The following is an 18,785-nucleotide window of genomic DNA, read 5'->3' on the forward strand; positions in this document are numbered from 1 at the left end:
GCAGAGACGAAGCGAGAGGATTTTGACACAATGATCGACAGTGACAAACCGTACGCAAGCGTGCCTCAGCAGGCTGGCCAGAGGCAAGATCTTACATCAGCAGTGCACAGATGTACAGCTAGCTGTATGCAGACAGATTCTTGGCCTTGACAAACCGTTCCATCCAACATTTTAGTCATCTACAGTTTACCAAACTGTTGAGCGGCCAGTTAGCACAGACACTTGACGATGGCATTGTCTGACTGACTGCCTCAGTACTGCGCCGTGGCATGTTTTTATTACACTTTTGTCGGTAAGGGCACGATCAGACCTTCTGTTGGATACATAGAACATGATATCACCATGTACGAGCGCTTACGTTTATTGCAGAGCACACGTGCGCCTGTGCTTCTCTGGTTCTTCGATTTGGAGACAGCCGGCAGAAATTACTATGTTGTTTGTAACTATACTATAGTCTATATGGTATTTCTGTTGTGAGTCGACGATGTTCTTCGCGGCATGTCTACTGCTCATAAAGATTGGAAAGAAAACGTTCGAAGACCTTCACATCAGTACTTCAGTCACTTCGGGCCACCCATGAGCTAAGTGTTGATACTGCAATATACGGCTGCCGCCTAACATTGTGGCCCTGATTAAAGAATTGAAGTTTTTGAGAATCTGCGCTACCTCTGGAAGAGCAGGCCGGCGGTTAAGAAGAGGGGCTAGGCAGAAATGTTTTTTGTGCTGGATATTCAAATGGCACTGAAAGCCTTCTGATGTGGAGTCATGGACTAACAATCTTGACTTGCATGTGTTGTTTTGGTGAAGGCTTTCTGGTAGTTCGTTTGCGTTTATGTTTTTTTCGTTTGAATATTCCATATTTTACTATCTCTGCGTAGCATCTTTGGTCAATGCTGATAATATGATATGCTCAATAAGCGTAATTGTGAGTCTTTTAGAGTTGTGTTTGATATCGCCTATGACGTATAAAGTAGATGGTTCTTTCTGCGTGGCACCATCATGACGTATGGCGTTGTGTACGTGCAGTTGAGCGTTCGATTAACCGAAACATTAAATAACAGGGTTAGGTCTTTAGCGTACGCTACGGTACGGTCAGAGCCAGGTGCCGGGTAGGATTTGTAGTACTGAGAGTTGCTAAAGCATATATATAGAAAAAGGAGATATTTTTTCTGTACATTTCCTCAAATTTGTTAATGGTATTATAGTACAAACTTTGTCCTTCCTGTTTATTTTCTATCTGCAAATACATATATTTTAATCATCCAGAATCAAGATCCAGACAACTTTATAAACCGAAAGTTTTGCGTGACGAATACAAGACAATATTTTTATAATGTTATCAATTATAAAATAATAATTTTATGGACAAGTTCAATTATTTTGTTGCCGACTTTCATACTATTTCATATATTTATCGATGTAAATTTGTTCAACTCAATTCCAAATCTTTAGCGATTAAAAATTCACCTTATTAGAAGGATCTTTACATGTAGAATTCACTTAGAGCCATTTTTCAGATAAATAATAAAATAAAAAAAATAGTACTTTTAGGCCTATTTACAATTTATCAAAGCATGTCTTAATTAGGAAAACTAAATAGTATATTTTATATCTCAAGCAACTGACTTTCATCTCTCTGCGTCGCAGACCCATCATCACGTCGTCATAAGTCGTCATACGTCGCGATAAGTACATGATCGCAGACAAGCAGCATGTTGTAGCCCGCGCAAAAGGCCGTCAGAGCAATTTCATTCTCGCACTCACACACACACAGACAATTTACGGTTTCACATTCCAACCTGGCTAGCAAACGCAGTGCTCACGCTTCGAGCATCGTCATCCATGCCGGAGTACACAGATCCATTTTCATCCTCGACGTACATCTTCAACCGGTCACTCTCGCTCAACCCAATAGATTTGCCGCCAACAGGACCGTATCTCCCATCACCGCCATCGCCGTTGCTGCCACCGTCGACTCTGTTGATGCCCCAACCACCAAACATGCCCTGGTATCCGTTCCCGACAGACATACTGCGTAGAGACGCCAGGTCGTCGGGAATGTACCCTAACACGCTGCCGCTGTCAAAATCATGCTGACTACGATACGGCGCTGGCTGCTGCTGCCGAGCTGTCTGTTGTTGCGTATAGGTATTGTAACCGCGATAAGGCATTCGAGGCTTGGTGAACTGAATCATGCTGGTCTGCAGATTATTCAGCGGACCTTCAACCAAACACCCCTTCTCCTTGTAGTGCATCAACAAATGATGCCACATGGCTTGTTTCGACAGCACCTTCGGATTTCCCAACACGACCAGACCATACTTTGCTCTCGTTAGTGCAACATTCAACCGTCTCGGGTCACTCAAAAATCCAATACCCTGGTGCTCGTTGGATCGAACGCACGACAAAATCACATAGTCCTTCTCTCGTCCTTGAAACGCGTCGACCGACGCAACCTCAACCTCTTTGTACAGCTCCTTGCGCATCGTGCCGTTAATCTGCATCGACGACACAATGTACGAGCGCTGTCCTTCGTAGGGAGTGATTATACCAATCTGGCTTGGCTCAATCCCGGCTTTGAAAAACCTAGTCACTAGTTTCTCAACGTTTGCAGCCTCGGACCTATTTAAGTAACTAGTCCCGCTGGCCGAGATCTCCTCTAATCCCAAGTTCGACCAAAACATCATCGGTGTGTCTGCAACCGGCCATGGAAAATCGACACTCTGACGCAACCGCTCTTGCGCAGTAACCCCGTTCTGAAGACTGCCATCGTAAAACATATTGCTTGGGAACTCGCTCAAACACGGATGCATACGGTACTGCACGTTCAGCCGGATCGGCGAGAGACCGAGTAACACCAATCGTTCAAACAAAGATTGCTGCAGTCCGGCACGCGCGGCCTGCTTGTTTATGATCACTGGGCCCAATTGCTTGTGGTCGCCGACAAGGACCGCCTGCTTGCATCCCATGACCAGCGGAATCATGCACTCAGGTTCGGCGGCCTGTGTGCTCTCATCAATCAACACGGTACGAAACTTCATCTTTGCGAGTCTGGGATCACCTGCTCCAACACAAGTACAGCAAATCACATCCGCGTTGTCTAAGATCTCCCGCTCAGACTGTCTCATAAGATTTTTAAACTTTTTCTCATCGCTCGAACTCAGCTCGCCAAGCTCTTGCTTGAGCTGCATCAGTTTTGACAATTCAACATTGGTGTCGTTCAACCTGACCTGCTCGTGCAGCGACAAAAAAGACACTGAGCTCTCAAGGTCCTCGCGCGACTTGGCCGTCAACCGTACGGTCTTTAACCCAGTCTTGTGAATTTTTTCCGTCAGCTGGTCGACAGCGACGTTCGACGGAGCGCATACAAGTACCTGCCCTGGATTCATCTTTGCAAGATGGTACACCACCGTAGCCGACGTCACCGTCTTGCCTGTTCCCGGCGGACCTTGAATCAGCGAGATGTGTTTCTGTAGCACGGATTTGACTGCGCTGACTTGCGACACGTTCAGTTCGGGTAAATGCGGAGCCGCAAAATCTTTCGGCATCGCGGTTTTAAGCACGACCGGTGCGACCTCGTGACCGAGCAACTTGTGATAAATGTATCCGGAGACTGACATTTCATTTACCGCGAACGTCTTGAGTGCAAGCTGCATACGGTCGTACGAAGTTGCTTTCCACACATAGTCAACCGAAAACGAATCAGTACAGTTTGTCGGAACCGACTTGTCGTTCCGTTTGAGCTCGAGCGTGATCTCATCCGAGACAGAATTCGCAACCTTGATGACGTACCCGACTCCTTCCCACGTCTTGCGCACACTGCCAACGTACCGCAACCGCATTTCATCTCCAATTGCAAGCTTGTAGTCGCCCATGTCGACCTCCGGCAGCACGAATGAGGCCATGTGCTTGTTGTTCAACCCAATATCCCATCTGACATTTAAATGGTCCTGACTTTTAGACTCTTTCAATTTACGATCGTAATCAGCCTCGATCTTGACAAGCGGGCCAAAACATCGCTGGTATTGGTACGCATCATCGTACCTGAGCATCACTGGCAACGGTTCTTCGTCTGGTGCCGTCGTCTCGAGATCTTTAAAGGTAGCACTCGAGTTTGTCTTCCAGATCTCCTCGAGTTTTGCAATCTCACCTGCAGAAACGGGTCGTGCCCGTAACTGCTCACTCTCGCTGGGGACTGCAATCAACCACGACAAAAACGAGCGGTCCTCAATCAATGGCTGCCATTGAGTCGTGTCCCACGTCATGTCTCGTGAACTTGTCGCCGACGCGCAAGGTTGTCGGCACAAAATCACGACTATTGTGTCTGATTTCGCAGGAATGAACCCGAGTAGAAACACGTTCTTGCATCCACAGTTATAACACTCTAAAGTTGTCGCACCTAAGTCTGATTCTGCATGTAAGCAAACTTCCTTATGTCGCGCACGAACAAGATGATTCACGATATGTGAACTTGATGTGTTTCCTCTTGAATTGCAAAACCATTTTGTACATTGAGTACACTGAACAACACTCGCAGAGGAATGAATTCCACAATACCTACTTAAATCAGCCATATCCGGTCTATGCCTTGTCATAACTACTCACGCGCAGGCATATTCAGGCAGTTCACGATCTTCATCCTCCTCAACTTCATCTCCGTCATCTTTAAACGCCGGTCCACTTACAAGACTCAAAGTCCCATCTAAAGTTGACTCAACATCGTCATCCTCTTCTGATCCACCGCGATATCGTCTACGTCCAAATGGAGCGTCAGACACAACTGACGCAGTCTCGGCCATAGACAGTGTGTCAAACTGCTGACCTAGGTGCGTAAGTGCGTCCATTTCTATGCGGTTGTAACTGGTTCTGCCGAAAGTCTTTGCTAAATCTGCAAAACTCGGTGATTTTTGTTGCGCGGCGCAGTATTATATGTAAATACAACTGAGCAGTTATACCGTATTAATATATTTGTAATGCATTTGTTCTACAATATATAATTATATATTAACATATATATATTACCTAAGACTTGACTGTCGGCGGTCTTGAATACGATGGCTTCCTTGACCACTGTCGCCAGCCTTCAAAATCAATCAGTGCTTGCATACATCCCCACTGTTCAATTAGTATCGTCATAACAGGCAAACTAGTAATATCATACCTCAGTAATCTTGCGTTCGAGCCAGACTAAATTGACCGGCTTGGTCAAGAAATCATTGCATCCAGCTGCCAAAGCTTCTCGTCTGTCCGAATCCAACGAACTTGCAGTCAACGCGACAATAATCACCGGACTTTTGAACCTGTGTGGAAGTAGCACGTCTTCGTCTTTAATGCTGCCGGCATCGTCGTCTACGAAAACACCAATCCGGTTCCGACGCTCAAGTCGTCGGATCTCCTTCGTAGCTTCAATACCAGACAAAACCGGTAACTGAATGTCCATCAGCACAAGATGGTACCCGCCTTCACGCCATTTTTCAATTGCCTCCTTTCCATTTTTGGCTACTCCAGACCGAATCTGCCGTTTCCGCATGAAAGCTTCTAGAATTTTTTGGTTAATGATGTTGTCCTCAACAATCAGCACCTTGACTGGAGGCATGACACCGTCAAACAGCAACGGCGACCCAGTCGTCGGTCGAATCTGTTTGTCCCGTCTCGCCTTCTCCTGTATCTGGTGATTAACCGTAGCCGGCGTCACAGTCGTATCCGTCCGGTCCGTTTTGTCCGATGAGTCGCTCAATCCGCTATCATTTGACGCCGTAAGTTCAAGATTTTCTGCCTTTGGCCCTAGCTCATCATCATACCTCGTTACGTTCTGCAGAGGCGACTTGACGTTTGCGTGGCTCTGTACTGCCTGCTGAGTAGGTGTGGCTGCACCGGAGTGTGAGTGATGCAGTCCTGTTCTATGTGGTGACCGCGCCCTGACAGACCCGGTCTCATCGTGCACGCTCCGGACTGAGCTGTGGTGCGAATGCGTGTCGGACCCATGCGAGTCGTGAGAGTGATGACTGTGCGGAAATCCGTCTGTGCGCTGGATCGGCTGCGGTTGTGGGCGAAAGTTGGATGAATGTGTGATTTGCTGCGCCGGTGCAAGCGTAGATGACGGCGATGACGATGACGATGACGATGACGATATCGACTGGGTGATGGTTGGAAGAGACGCAGTCGAGCCGGCCGGTGCGGGCCTCTGTCCGGGCGCGTTTGATGCTTGCTGCTTCCGTCTGTGGCCGTGACCGTGACTGTGAGTTGAGTATGGATCCGCACTGGCTGCACGTTGTTGTTCTGTATCGTCTATAAATCTGTTTGGATGGTGATGATATTGAGCTGCTTCTGGTAATGACTGCGACGACTGTCCGTATGCTGGAACAGGAGTCACAGATCTGGTCGAGTTGTGATCATCTTCAGATGAAAAATATCCTTCTTGTGGAGTAAGTAACCCGTTCGTATTAAGTTGTCTAGCCTGAACTTCCATATCATCTTCAGGCACCTCTACTATGAGTGCATCCTGCATTCCCATACCAGCAGGAAATACCCTATCCAGCACCGTACACACAACTTCATCCGGTAACAATATCCGTTCATCATCTTCTGCAGCCTGTGGACTTGCGTTCGGCTCGAGCGCACTAGCAAGCTCTTTCCTAACTGCCTCACCTCTCCGCTTCCGGTGTCGGCCGTGATGAGGTGTATTTGTTCCTGTTCCATGTGGCGATACTTGTTGATGCAATCCTGGCATTCTGACAACAATATCCGGTGAATCATGTGTCCTACCGAGTGAGGTCGAGTATTTGCGTAAAATTGCTGACTTCAAATCGTCTACAATGTCAGTGGCGGTCACAAAGACCGTGGTTGCTGCACCATGCGGACGACGAACCCAGACCCGACGTCGGTCCATGTTGTTATTTATGTGTTTATGTTCAAAAAATCACCGAGTCATGACCTTCTATTAAGTCAAGATAGTGCTCATTCCAAAAAAAAAAAAAACCAGGCAGCAGCATAAGTCGTAGTCAGGCGTAGATGAATGAACCCGCCGCATGAGACAGACGCATACCCCTGGGTGACTCGGGGCGAACGACAACACTTTATGGGAGCAAATTAAGGGGTTTGTGTTGAAATTGTACTGTAATTGACATGTTTAAAGTGATATTTAACTATTTAAACTAGTTTGAATGTATTTTAGAAATGGTCTGATGAACATTCAGTGCCTCGTATACACCCGTGAAGTGCTGCTTTTATAGAATAGACACAGATTATTGCTATTTCTTGTAAACTATCAATTATTAACAGACACGACATATAATTTACCAAGTTGCATTCATATAGACAGTGTTTACACGGAATAACAAGAACGTAATACACAATGGCACAGCATTCAGCAATGGAAGACATTCATTCAATTCCGACTATTCCACAATCTGTCCGGAATAAAGTCGATGCATCAAAAGTAATTCTCGAGCCAGAACATGTTCTTTTGCCCGACGGTCGTAAAGCGACAGTATATGCCTTTTTTCGAACTGAAGACGAGACCAATATTGAGGTGTGTTCGAGCGGGACTGAACGGGTCGTCGTGCTGGAAGATCAAATAGATTTGTTGATTGCAACATGGTGGAAGATTTTCAATGTTGAAATTGAGACCGGTTTAACATAGTGAGTTTATTCTACATTAACTCAGTACATTGAAAGCTGACGGATTAGTCCACAGGAAGAACTGCTCGAGTTTAAAGATTTCAAAAATTACTGGTTCTCTGTGTTCTGCGCCGTCATGTTGCTTGACAGTGACGACAACCTCGACTTCAAAACTGTTGAAGGCAGAGTCCTCGGGACGTTCTATGTCAAGCCCAATTATCCTGGCCGGTGTGGACATGTTTGCAATGCCGGATTCCTGGTCTCACACCTTGCTCGTGGCCAAGGTGTGGGCAAGTTACTAGGGGCATTATACTGTCGCTGGGCACCGAAACTCGTACGTAATACTCCAAGTTTGTTACTACGACCAAATCTGACAAGCAGGGCTATTCTTCGTCAATCTTCAACCTCGTATTTGAGACGAACGTTGCATCTCAGCGAATTTGGGACGGACTTGGATTTGACAAAATTGCTCGGGTTAAACAAGTCGCATACGTCAAAGGAATTGAAAATCCGGTCGACGCTTTCATTTACCAAAAAATCTTTTAAAATTTTTGTTTATAAAATATATTTATAGAGTTGTCGTCCCATAATTATGAGGCGTTTAAGGGCGTGAGGCTCAAAAAAAACCACTCCGAACTCCGGTTCTGTCTCACTTTTTCAACATCACACAAACCAATGTCGACACCGTCGTTTGACTCAACAGAGTCAGTCACGGACCTGCGAGCAAATTCAGTACTTGATTTGCAATCACAGTCACAAGCAGACCAAGCCGGTTCAAGTGACGATACGGTTCCTGTGCCTGACGGGGAGAAGTTAGATAAACACATTGTGGTCGAGTGGGAGGGACCAAATGATCCCTCAAACCCTTATAACTTTAGTCCATGGCGGAAATGGTCGTCAACCGTTATTTGCAGTGTTGGTGCACTTTGCGTGTAAGTCAATACTTCGTGGCGAAACAAGGCACATGAACTGACGATAACTAGGGCTTGTTCAAGTTCGATTTATACTGCAACGTATGAAGGCATTCAAAGTGATCTTCATGTTAAACAAATCACTGCAATTACTGGTTTGACTTTATTTGTGTTTGGAATGGGCGCTGGTCCAATGCTGTACGCCCCGTTATCTGAATTCTACGGCCGCCGTATCATTTATATTGTCGCATTTGTGTTTTATCTTGCATTCCAGTTCCCAGTCGGGTTTGGTCGGAACATTACTTCGGTGCTCGTCAACAGACTTTTGTCTGGTCTCGCCGGAAGCGCGTTTCTGTCTGTCGCCGGCGGGACCGTGAGTGACCTGTTTGAAAAACATGAGTTAGGAAAACCGATGATGATTTTCACTGCCGCGCCGTTTTTGGGGCCAAGTATAGGCCCGTTACTGGGTGATTTCATTGTTGCAAATTTGAGCTGGCGCTGGGTTTTTTACGTCATGATGATTTGGACAGCAGTTATGCTGATCTTGATCCTTGCATTCGTGCCAGAGACATACAGTCCAGTGCTGCTGCGGTGGAAAGCCCAAAAACTGCGGAAACGCACTGGGAATATGGACTACATGGCTCCAATTGAACATCTTGATCGGTCTGTACTCGCGACCGTCGCCGTCAGTTGCAAGCGACCGTTCCAGCTTCTTTTCTTCGACATCATGGTGTTTTCGCTCTGTCTCTACACCGCCATTCTGCTCGGCATCAACTACCTACTCTTTCAAGCCTTCACGCTCGTGTTTGTCAATAACAAAGGTTTCAGCCACGAACACGTCGGTCTGAGTTTCATGGGCCTGCTCACTGGTATAATCATTGGCGTACTGTCTGAACCGTACTGGAAGAAAACGTACTCCAGATTAGCGCAAAAGCACGGCGCCGAGATCCCAGAGTACAGACTGCCGCAGGCTATGATGGGTTCTATTTTTGTCCCCATCGGCATGCTCTGGTTCGCATTCACGACGTACAAAAGCGTGCATTACATTGTCCCAATCATCGCCTGTCTTCCGTTCGGGTTCGGTCTGATCCTCGTATATTCCGGCGTGTTTACGTACCTGGTCGAAGCTTACCGACCGTACTCAGCCTCAGCACTGGCTGCGAACGGGTTCCTACGGTCATCGTTCGCAGCAATATTCCCACTGTTCTCGGTACAAATGTACGATGACCTCGGGTACGCATGGGCGTCCGCTCTTCTCGCTTTCCTCTGTCTCGCATGCACACCATTCCCGTTCTTGTTTTACAAATTTGGTGAACGGCTTCGGTCCCGGTCTCGGTTCGCATGGTCTGTTCCGCCGCCACAGCAACCGCCTCTGAATCATCTAAAAGTATAAATTGATTTTCTAGGTTATCGTGATTTGGATCATGTACTTGTTTTGGTTAAGAAAAATAATAATGTATTACATAATTCCAATTACATTATCTTCATACCAATCCCAAACAATAGAATCAACACCATAATGAAACAACGAAATCGTTTCTACCATCTCTAATAATGCAAAACAGCACGGTCTTAATCCATGTCAGCATTTAAACCCTACTCGAGTTCTGAGTCTGACGACGAATCGTGCATCGACATTGAGCTGTCGTTTCCGTGCGACGAATCCGACGTCTCTGAGAATCCGACCATGTTTCCACTATCCTTGTCGTCCTCCTTGGCCCCAACAACACCCCACTCAATGCCAGTGACCTCGTGCAACCGCTCAAGGATTCGGGTCATCGGCGTAAACAGTCCAAACTCACGGTGCTCGCCATCATACGCATGCAACATCCCAACAACACCGAGGCCAGACACACCGGACTTGCGCATGATCCACGCACCTGAGTCACCACCGGTAGCAAACATGGTCGACGACGCGGCCGCGACAACAAACTCGGACGACTGTAGTGCGCCGTCAGCCCAGTAAATCAACCGCGGGCCATTAAGCTTTCCAGTCGTGTACTTAGACGTCGAGCCGTATTTAAATACCTCGATGCCAGGCACCATCCGGTTCACAATCCGACTGACAGTCAAATTCGTGAACATAAGCGACGGATCAAACTCTGCAAATGGGACATCGTCGCCAAACGTGTTCTCAGCAGGCTTCAAACCTTGGCGGCAGCGCACAATCGCAACGTCAGAAATCATGCCATTAAACAATGTACGCTCGCCCCACAACACCTCACCGAACCGTGGAGGAACAGACCGCCCGTTCTGGCGCGGATAGTCTGAGTCCAACGCAGTTACTGCACGCTTGAACGCTCGGCGCTGCTCAGAATGAGCAGGGTAGTTCGTGTACTCCTTCATTAGCGCGTCGCGGTACATGTTAACCAGCACCGGTGATGGGACCGACACTGCAGGCCGCCGTTCGCGGCTCTCAGTCAGACACACATGGGCGCATGTCATTGCAAACGCGCTCTGCGAGTAAGCAGAGACTGAAGGATCGTTCGGATCTACTTTGGGGTAGACGTATCCACCAAGCGTACCAGACAAAGTTTCAGCATCCTCGTTGGCGAGTGACATTGACATTGGTGGGACCTCGGCCTGAGACGCTCGGAACGGAGCTCGGAAGCCTTGCAGAGCAACTTTAGGCCGTTGTTGGTGAGAGGAGCCGGCCGCGACGACAATTCTGTTGGTCTGGCAAAAAAAATGAATATCGTTTGCCACGTCACAAAGTCCAGCCACACTTTCCATATGTGCTGAAGTCATGTTGGGAACACCGAATAAAATAGAAATCACAGCAAACTGTTCTGAAAAACCTCGTGAGATGGGAGCAATAAACGCACCATCTTGTTCAGAAAGCACTTGAGAGCCAGGTAAGACATCCATCAACTTGTTAACTTTTTCAAGAGCCTTATAACCTTCAGTGTCTGGCTTTGTGTAAATTTCACCGATCGCAAAGTTGCGTGGTTGAGGTGGAGCCATACCGACTTCGAAAGCTGGCACGAGTTTAAGCTTGATGCCAAGCTCAGAAGTAGCACGAAGAAGCAAACTCCGAGCGGAAGCATAAGGCAGACCAAGCAGTAAATTGTCAGAAAAGTGCAACACAACCTTGAGTACCGATGCTAGCGATGAACAGTTTGCAGGCGACAGTTGTAAAGCAGCGATATTGTGATGAGCACAAGCACTAATCGCCTGTCTGATGTGACTAGTAATTGTAGTTGCAGCTTTGGACAGATCCATCATGCGTCTTCCGACCTGGTCAACAACAGCCTTGACATCCCCAGCTAGCGCATTGAACTCCGCATCCAATGACCGCTTATTTTCTGCAATGATATCCATTCCACTGACTGAAGCCTTACTAGGTCTCAAAGGCATAGCAATACCACCCATTCCTTCAACAGCATCCCCAACGAGTCTCGTAGGACCGGCATCGTTAAATTCATCCGCTTCAAAAAAACTCCATCTTGAAGAGACTGATTTGCTTGAAATTGACGACGCAGAAGAGAAATGAGGCCACGAGGCACCAGATGAAGCAGTACGAGTCGATCTAACTGAAGGCGCGTATGAACTTGAACCAGCAGAATAAACCGAGTCAATTCTTCTTGTTTCTGCCGTTTGTTTGTATGACAATTGAAGGTCATTCCAAGGCGCAGGCAACGCGTTTGAGGTCATTTGGTCCTGTTCGAGTGAGGACCCACTTTGACCGGAACTTACAGTCTGGTCTAGCGAGGACCTCGACACTCTTTTTTTGCCGTTTGCACTGCTGGATTGATTATCCGCCATTGCGAACAGCCTTGTCCTTTTTGATAAGCGTGACTTTGCTGAGGATGAAAGAGAGAGAGAGTGGGAAGGGAAGAAATTTGAGAAGGCCGTAGAGGTGAGGTCGCTAGCAGATTGAGCTACCGCAAGTATTGTGGAAGCTAAAGTGCGGGTAAGTAAGGGGTAGATTTCCGTGGTTTGATGACCAGGACAAGATGAAATATGTACTTTTGGCGGCGCCGTGGCGGCGCCGTGCGGTACTGAGCTTAAATTTGATACGTAATAAATTACACGATATGTCACATTTGCAATAATGTATGTGATATTTATGCCTTAAATTGTAATGTAGAATATTATAATAAATTATAAAATGAAGACACTTATGCAGGGGTATTCAACATCAATCAGGAGGCATTCCATACGCATTGCCTCTGTCGCACTGTATCGTACTATATCGTGCTGTATAACACACAATGGCAAAGAGTGAAGACTCATCAGACTTATCAGAGCTTGAAGAATCAATTGGGAGTGATGCCGAAGGTGAAGAAGAACTAGATACGACAGCAAGACAGTCACAGGAAGACGAATCAGAAGATATAGAAGATGAAGATGAGGATGAAGATGAGGATGAAGATGAGGAAGACGAAGAAGTGGTCGAAGAAGAGGATGAGGAATTGAGTAGTCCAGCTGAGGAGATTACAGTGAAAGATCTGGATGATGAGGGGCATTCGGGGTTACGTAATAAATCAAATTTAAACATTGAAGAAGACCAAGAAGATCAAGACGAGGAGGAAGAGGAAGAGGAAGAAGAGGAAGAAGATGAGACTGAGCCGACTCCGACTCAAGAAGAGGAAGAAGAAGAAGAAGAAGAAGAGGGGGAAGAAGAAGAGGAAGAAGAGGAAGAAGAAGAAGAAGAGAAAGAAGATCAATACAAACGAGTCAGCTTATCTCGTCCACGTCGAAAACCACCTCCAAAGCGACCATCTCGACGTGCACCTGTTAACCCCGCTAAACGCGCATTAGCAAGCCAAGTAGCTGGATTTGATAGCGAATTAAGCGAATCTATGCGTGAGGAGGAAGACGAAGAAGAAGAGGACGAACTTGACTATAACGCTACAGATTATTCTCGTCTGACTGAACGACAACGAGCAAGGTTACTCGACGACACGACCGAATTGCAAGAACTTTCTAATGAACCGTTTCGCAAGAAAATATTCACCGAAGAAGAACTTATGCTTCGTCGGACAGAGACTGCGAGACGGCGCAAAAACCTGTCCGAGAAGCGGCGTGAGGAAGAAAAGATGGACACAATTAATAAACTGCTCAAAAAGCAAGCGTCGAAACGGAAAGGCAAACTGAAATCAATCGTCGGTTTGCCAGGAACTCCGGCGATAGAAGACGAAACCGCGGTCGGCAAACAACCGACTGAGTCGTTGCCAGTACCGAACATGTATCGCTGGGTATCAAAGGCAGATGGAATCGTTTTAGGCGTTCCTAAGAATTTTGTATAGATAAATGTACTTTTGCATTAATTAATTTCTACCGGTACTTTTAGTTTTGAATGTACGGCTTGAGCAACCGCAACCGTTCAACTGCCTGCTCGAGGTAGTCGTCGGTCTTGCAAATCGCGAACCGCAGATACTTGTCTGCCAGATGCGCATGCTCGGGCAAGTAGAATTCCGTAGGCGGGATCGTGACCACGCCGAGCTCCTTAATGAGCCAGTACGCCATTTGGAAATCCTTGGCCCGGTTTGTGGTCACATCGACCGGAAACACGTATCCCTCTGGAATTTTAACTTTAGAAAAATTGACCAGAACAAAATAACCGCCTTCTGGATTAGTGTACTGTCCATTTAGCACTGCATAACCCAGCTTTACTTTTGGATACATACTGTCAATCCCAACTCATCCCAGATTCTATTGAAGTTCTTCATCTTTGTCTTGTAAGACTCAACATGATCCTGAAAGAATGTGTTTTCGGGCTTCATTGCTTCTCGAAGTGCTGTGGCAGTACCTTCCTGCAATGGACTGTTGACCGCAAAGCAAATCTGTTATTAGCACACGACCTGATCCTACAGCTGTAATGCTTACTCTTGTATGAGCGGCCGAAACATGTTTAATAAGTTCGGGATTACCAATTAGCCAACCTACACGCCAGCCAGTTGCACTAAAGGTCTTGCCAGCCGACCCGACTGTCAACGTAAGCTGGGCCAGTTCAGGCGATAAAGTAGCAATCCGAGTGAACGGGGTGTAGTACAGTCTGTCATACTAATCTCTGTCAAATAGGTCTACCTCTCTAACAATCAACTCACGACTTCGTCTGACAGAACAATAATGTTATTCTCAACGGCAAACTCACCAATTTTAAGCAGTTCATCGCGCGAAAAAACCTTGCCGACTGGATTATGGGGCGAGTTGACGACAATCATCTTTGTCCGTGGCGAGATCTTAGACTTGAGGTTGTCGAAATCGACTGTCCACTCTGCAGACGACACCGTGCGCTTGTCATTATCCGGAGGCGGAATTAGCGGCACATACACGACTTTTCCTCCTGGCAGCTGGATGTTGGAAATGTACTGATCAAAGAACGGCTCAAAGACAATGACCTCGTCTCCTTCAGTCAAAAAGGCAGTAAATGCAGAAAACATGCCCTCATTAGCACCGCTAGTGACTACAACTTCGGTCTCCCAATCGACCTTGCGTCCAAACGACGGCTCATACGCAGCCGCCAAAGCTTGCCTGAGAGACGGTCTTCCTTTTGTATGCGAGTACTGGTTACACGACACGTCATTTAACGCATCCTGTGCAGCCTTAATTGCAAACTCCGGCGGATTGTACGAAAAAAAACCCTGTCCCAAGTTGATGACCGGGAACGGCAAAGACTTTTGTGCGTCTGCTGCTGCTTCGTTCACCATCGACCACACATCCTTTGGCTGCCCCGCGATCTTTGGCGATGGTTTGGGCAGCACAACTTTGTGTTTAGTACCATTTGTAGACGTCGACATTGTGCGTGAAGAGTTTAAGAATTTAAACGCAATACGCATGTGCCAATGACAGTCTCTCGAGTTGGCGGCAGGTTCGTGTCCAAGGCATGGCTCGAACACTTTCTCGAGATTCCACGTGAAATGACGAATTGGAGCATTGTTGCGTCATACATAATGCATAAACGTAATGCTATTTTGTGCTTTAAATACACCCAACCCAATGAGGTAAGCCGCACGATGACTTTGCTGTCCTCGAGCCGTAAATGCAGTTTATTTCGGTAATTTAGTGCTAATTACGTTAGAATAAACCATGGATATTTGCAAAAATTGTTTTTGTAAGTTATTGCAGTAGTCAGAAAAGGTCAAATTTGTATTTGGGTGGTGTATCATTGGTACAAAACTCATTACACTCATTCACTCATCGATTTCGCGCTCAATTGAGTCTTTTTTATAAATTAAAACAAAATTAATTCAAAAAAATGCTAGGAAGACTTGGTTTTTTATTTCTTACTCTTAGAAATTGTAAAAGGGCAGATGATGTCAGTGTCACGTGACATAGAGTAAACAAAACAATGATTTTGCTTGTCTGAGATCAACACTCGGAAATTTATTGCCACTCTCACACTAAATTTGTGGACAGGGAAGAACAGCAAGTCATAATCTGCTGACTTAGCAATGAATTTTCTTAAGCGCGTACTCGGGAGTTCGTTTAAACAAGAACTAGTATCGATCCCCAGCGGGAGATTGTATCTTTCACGAGCTCAGAGTTCTGTGAAGGCGTACTCTGAGTGCATGTAAGTTTCTAGTGGTCTAAGAGATGACATGGCTGACAAGACAGATTTAAAGATGCAGTTGCGGTTATTCGCCGAACTACAACCGAGTTTCACTATCAGATTGTCGTGCAAAGAGCATATGAAGAAGGCGAGGAACAGCTTGAGGACGATGAGGATGAAGAGACGTTCGACGAGTACACGTTCTTGATTGATGAAGCGTTACACTTTAGACAGTCAAAAAGCGATGAAGGACTCACTATTTTTGCATGGAAAGATCTGTCTGGCGTAAGTGATTTGATGTAATACTTAGAGACATTCACTGATTTGATACAGGACCCAGGCGACGTTTACGAATTTGTGTGCGATGAGACAACTGAAGCTTCCGTCATTCATGATTTTTTCCATGCAGCGCTACAGTGCCAATACGAACGCAAATTCAACCAGCCGGCGCGTTTGGCTACCGAAGACGAACTTGCACAGTTTATGCATACGTACGTGTCTTTTTCTATTCGATTCACATTTGTTATTGATAAGTACAGAGACAAAACACAGTCGCCACCGTTACTGGGTGCATACACTTCACCAACAAGGACAGGCCCAGCTACGCCTGAACGTCGACGGACGAGTCTAGCAGTCGAATCGCCTGTGCCTGCTCCTGCGACCCCTGCGCTAATTACCCCTAAAGTCTCCGTGCCTGAGACGCCAGGCGCGGTAGTTCGAAAAATGCCAGAAAAATATGTGGTTAAAGCCGAAGTCGGATCAGCCGAGGCTGAGCTGCATTTCTTTGATGCCCAGACTGGTGTATTTAATTTACAGGACGAGGCTGTTGTTGCAAAAATAAAAGATCTGGGAAGCTGGCAATGTAAGTTGAATAATGACATGATGCCTTATAGCTAACGAATAGACTGGATGGAGATTGTTTCCGTCAAGAAGACGTGGATGGGAACTTTAGTCACGCCTGAGATCAATCCTGTGTTTAATTACGAGCACCGGTCGTTTATTTTTAATTATTATTCAGATGACGGCAGCGCTTCGTCATGGTTGCTTCGGTTTGCAGACGCGGACCAATTGGAAGCGTTTCAAGAGATTTTAATGCGTGCACTGTGGGAGTCTTTGAACCAGCAAAGTTGGATTAAAGCAAATACAGACGAGCGGGAATACGTGCTTGAGGCGTTTAATGATATGTCTCTCATGGACATTGATGAGCCTGAGGAAGAGGAAAATGAATTTGAAGATGCAGACGAAGGTACAGTCAGGAAAGGAGCTGAATCGTATGACGACGACGAAGAATATGAGGATGAGCTTGGAGACGGAAAATTTGCCGGAGAAGGCAAGAACAGCCAGCTTGCAGTCGGATACAAGCATGATCGGTCATTTGTGGTACGAGGGAACAAGATTGGTGTATTTAGACACACGCCAGAAAATCACTTGTCATTCTCGACCACGATTGAGAACCTGAAGACACCGGACGGGACTGTGTTTTCGCCTAGCAAGGTAATGCTTCATGCCGAAGATTCGACCATGATCATGCAGAACCCGTTGAAAAAGAACAGTCTGTTCAACATGGATCTAGAGTACGGCAAGATTGTTGACGAGTGGAAGATTCACGAGGACGTGCCAATTACGTCGTTCACACCGTCTAAGAAGTTTTCACAAATGACGTCTGAGCCTACGTTTGTGGGTATTTCAGACAACAGCTTGTTTAGAGTCGATCCGCGGTTGTCAGGCGACAAGTTGGTGGCCTCGGAACATCAAAGCTATGCAACCAAGGCTGCGTTTTCTGCAGTCGCGACTACGGACATGGGACATTTGGCAGTTGCGTCTGCAAAGGGAGATATTCGGTTGTACGACCGGTTAGGAATCCGAGCCAAGACGCAGATTCCGGCTCTCGGAGAAGCGATCCTGGGACTGGACGTGTCTGCGGACGGCAAATGGATTCTGGCTACGTGCAAGACGTACTTGTTGTTAATTGATGCCACCATCAAAGATGGCAATAATGCTGGAAAACTTGGATTCGAGAAGAGCTTTGGTAAAGACAGCAAACCACGGCCGAAGTGCTTACAACTGAGTCCTGAGCATGTGGCCCAGATGCAAGCCGAGACGAAGCAGCCGCTTGCATTCACACAAGGTCATTTTAACGCAGGTCTGAACTCGAAGGAGACTACGATTGTGAGCAGTTCAGGTCCGTACGTGATTACATGGAATTTGAAGCACGTCGTCAAAGGCGACAAGAACTCGTACACCATCAAGCGCTACAGCGACCGGGTAACAGCCGACAATTTCAAGTTTGGCAGTGACTCGAACGTGATTGTTGCACTGCCTGACGACGTCGGGATGGTAAGCAAGAAGAGCTTCCGTAAACCTACGAGAGAGTCCATAGCGACACCAACGCGCCGTCTGTGAAAAAAACATATTAATAAGCAATGTAGAATTTATTAGTAATACAATTTAATATTTCATTTTACCGAGCACGTGCGTTGGCTCTAACCATATGCGGGGTAAAGAGGCTGTCTAATTGGATGAGACCATGTGAGAGACAGACGCCGTATAAATGGATGTGATTAACAACTTGTGATTCAGGTGTGAGTAGTTGCAGTAAACCTAACCCAGTAAACTTTAGAACGGAAGCGCGTAGTCCTCGGTTTCGTCCGTTTTCATTTCGAATTTGGATCGCGTCTTTTTCTTTCTTTCCCTTTTTTCTTTCTGCTTCTTTTTAGTATTTTGTTAATGATTTTATTTCGAGTGAAAAGATTAAG

The 18,785-nt window shown here is 46.4% G+C and overlaps 8 protein-coding genes across 8 annotated transcripts; 4 read left to right on the forward strand and 4 right to left on the reverse strand.

Moving 5' to 3' along the window:
- Nucleotides 1-1,545: 1,545 nt before the first annotated feature.
- V1512DRAFT_262515 (P-loop containing nucleoside triphosphate hydrolase protein) lies at nucleotides 1,546-4,887 on the reverse strand. The gene is made up of 2 exons (XM_066916305.1): nucleotides 4,606-4,887; nucleotides 1,546-4,557 (listed from the first exon to the last, which is right to left on the reverse strand). The coding sequence occupies exons 1-2, from the start codon at nucleotides 4,842-4,844 to the stop codon at nucleotides 1,788-1,790; spliced, it is 3,009 nt and encodes a 1,002-aa protein (XP_066771584.1). The 5' UTR covers nucleotides 4,845-4,887; the 3' UTR covers nucleotides 1,546-1,787.
- A 65-nt stretch (nucleotides 4,888-4,952) lies between these two features.
- Nucleotides 4,953-7,040, reverse strand: V1512DRAFT_262517 (uncharacterized protein). Its single transcript, XM_066916306.1, has 2 exons — nucleotides 5,164-7,040; nucleotides 4,953-5,117 (listed from the first exon to the last, which is right to left on the reverse strand). The coding sequence occupies exons 1-2, from the start codon at nucleotides 6,887-6,889 to the stop codon at nucleotides 5,023-5,025; spliced, it is 1,821 nt and encodes a 606-aa protein (XP_066771585.1). The 5' UTR covers nucleotides 6,890-7,040; the 3' UTR covers nucleotides 4,953-5,022.
- A 56-nt stretch (nucleotides 7,041-7,096) lies between these two features.
- Nucleotides 7,097-8,210, forward strand: V1512DRAFT_262518 (uncharacterized protein). Its single transcript, XM_066916307.1, has 3 exons — nucleotides 7,097-7,641; nucleotides 7,690-7,954; nucleotides 8,002-8,210. The coding sequence occupies exons 1-3, from the start codon at nucleotides 7,355-7,357 to the stop codon at nucleotides 8,164-8,166; spliced, it is 717 nt and encodes a 238-aa protein (XP_066771586.1). The 5' UTR covers nucleotides 7,097-7,354; the 3' UTR covers nucleotides 8,167-8,210.
- On the forward strand, nucleotides 8,101-10,170 carry V1512DRAFT_155136 (major facilitator superfamily domain-containing protein). Its single transcript, XM_066913054.1, has 2 exons — nucleotides 8,101-8,552; nucleotides 8,604-10,170. Exons 1-2 carry the CDS (start codon nucleotides 8,296-8,298, stop codon nucleotides 9,922-9,924), a joined length of 1,578 nt encoding a protein of 525 aa, XP_066771587.1. The 5' UTR covers nucleotides 8,101-8,295; the 3' UTR covers nucleotides 9,925-10,170.
- On the reverse strand, nucleotides 9,965-12,407 carry V1512DRAFT_262523 (peptidase S64). Its single transcript, XM_066916308.1, has one exon. The coding sequence runs from the start codon at nucleotides 12,294-12,296 to the stop codon at nucleotides 10,128-10,130; it is 2,169 nt and encodes a 722-aa protein (XP_066771588.1). The 5' UTR covers nucleotides 12,297-12,407; the 3' UTR covers nucleotides 9,965-10,127.
- A 715-nt stretch (nucleotides 12,408-13,122) lies between these two features.
- Nucleotides 13,123-13,820, forward strand: V1512DRAFT_262525 (PAPA-1-like conserved region-domain-containing protein). The gene has a single exon (XM_066916309.1). The coding sequence runs from the start codon at nucleotides 13,337-13,339 to the stop codon at nucleotides 13,781-13,783; it is 447 nt and encodes a 148-aa protein (XP_066771589.1). The 5' UTR covers nucleotides 13,123-13,336; the 3' UTR covers nucleotides 13,784-13,820.
- V1512DRAFT_262528 (pyridoxal phosphate-dependent transferase) lies at nucleotides 13,774-15,706 on the reverse strand. Its single transcript, XM_066916310.1, has 4 exons — nucleotides 14,585-15,706; nucleotides 14,364-14,540; nucleotides 14,165-14,320; nucleotides 13,774-14,117 (listed from the first exon to the last, which is right to left on the reverse strand). The coding sequence occupies exons 1-4, from the start codon at nucleotides 15,314-15,316 to the stop codon at nucleotides 13,824-13,826; spliced, it is 1,359 nt and encodes a 452-aa protein (XP_066771590.1). The 5' UTR covers nucleotides 15,317-15,706; the 3' UTR covers nucleotides 13,774-13,823.
- Nucleotides 15,707-15,745: 39 nt separating this feature from the next.
- On the forward strand, nucleotides 15,746-18,493 carry V1512DRAFT_262530 (VID27 cytoplasmic protein-domain-containing protein). The gene is made up of 5 exons (XM_066916311.1): nucleotides 15,746-16,050; nucleotides 16,095-16,314; nucleotides 16,363-16,520; nucleotides 16,569-16,891; nucleotides 16,934-18,493. Exons 1-5 carry the CDS (start codon nucleotides 15,932-15,934, stop codon nucleotides 18,430-18,432), a joined length of 2,319 nt encoding a protein of 772 aa, XP_066771591.1. The 5' UTR covers nucleotides 15,746-15,931; the 3' UTR covers nucleotides 18,433-18,493.
- Nucleotides 18,494-18,785: the final 292 nt, after the last annotated feature.

The sequence above is a fragment of the Lipomyces arxii genome (assembly GCF_038497795.1).
Source record: "Lipomyces arxii strain Phaff 12-163 unplaced genomic scaffold V1512scaffold_7, whole genome shotgun sequence".
Classification (NCBI taxonomy): Eukaryota; Fungi; Ascomycota; class Lipomycetes; order Lipomycetales; family Lipomycetaceae; genus Lipomyces; species Lipomyces arxii.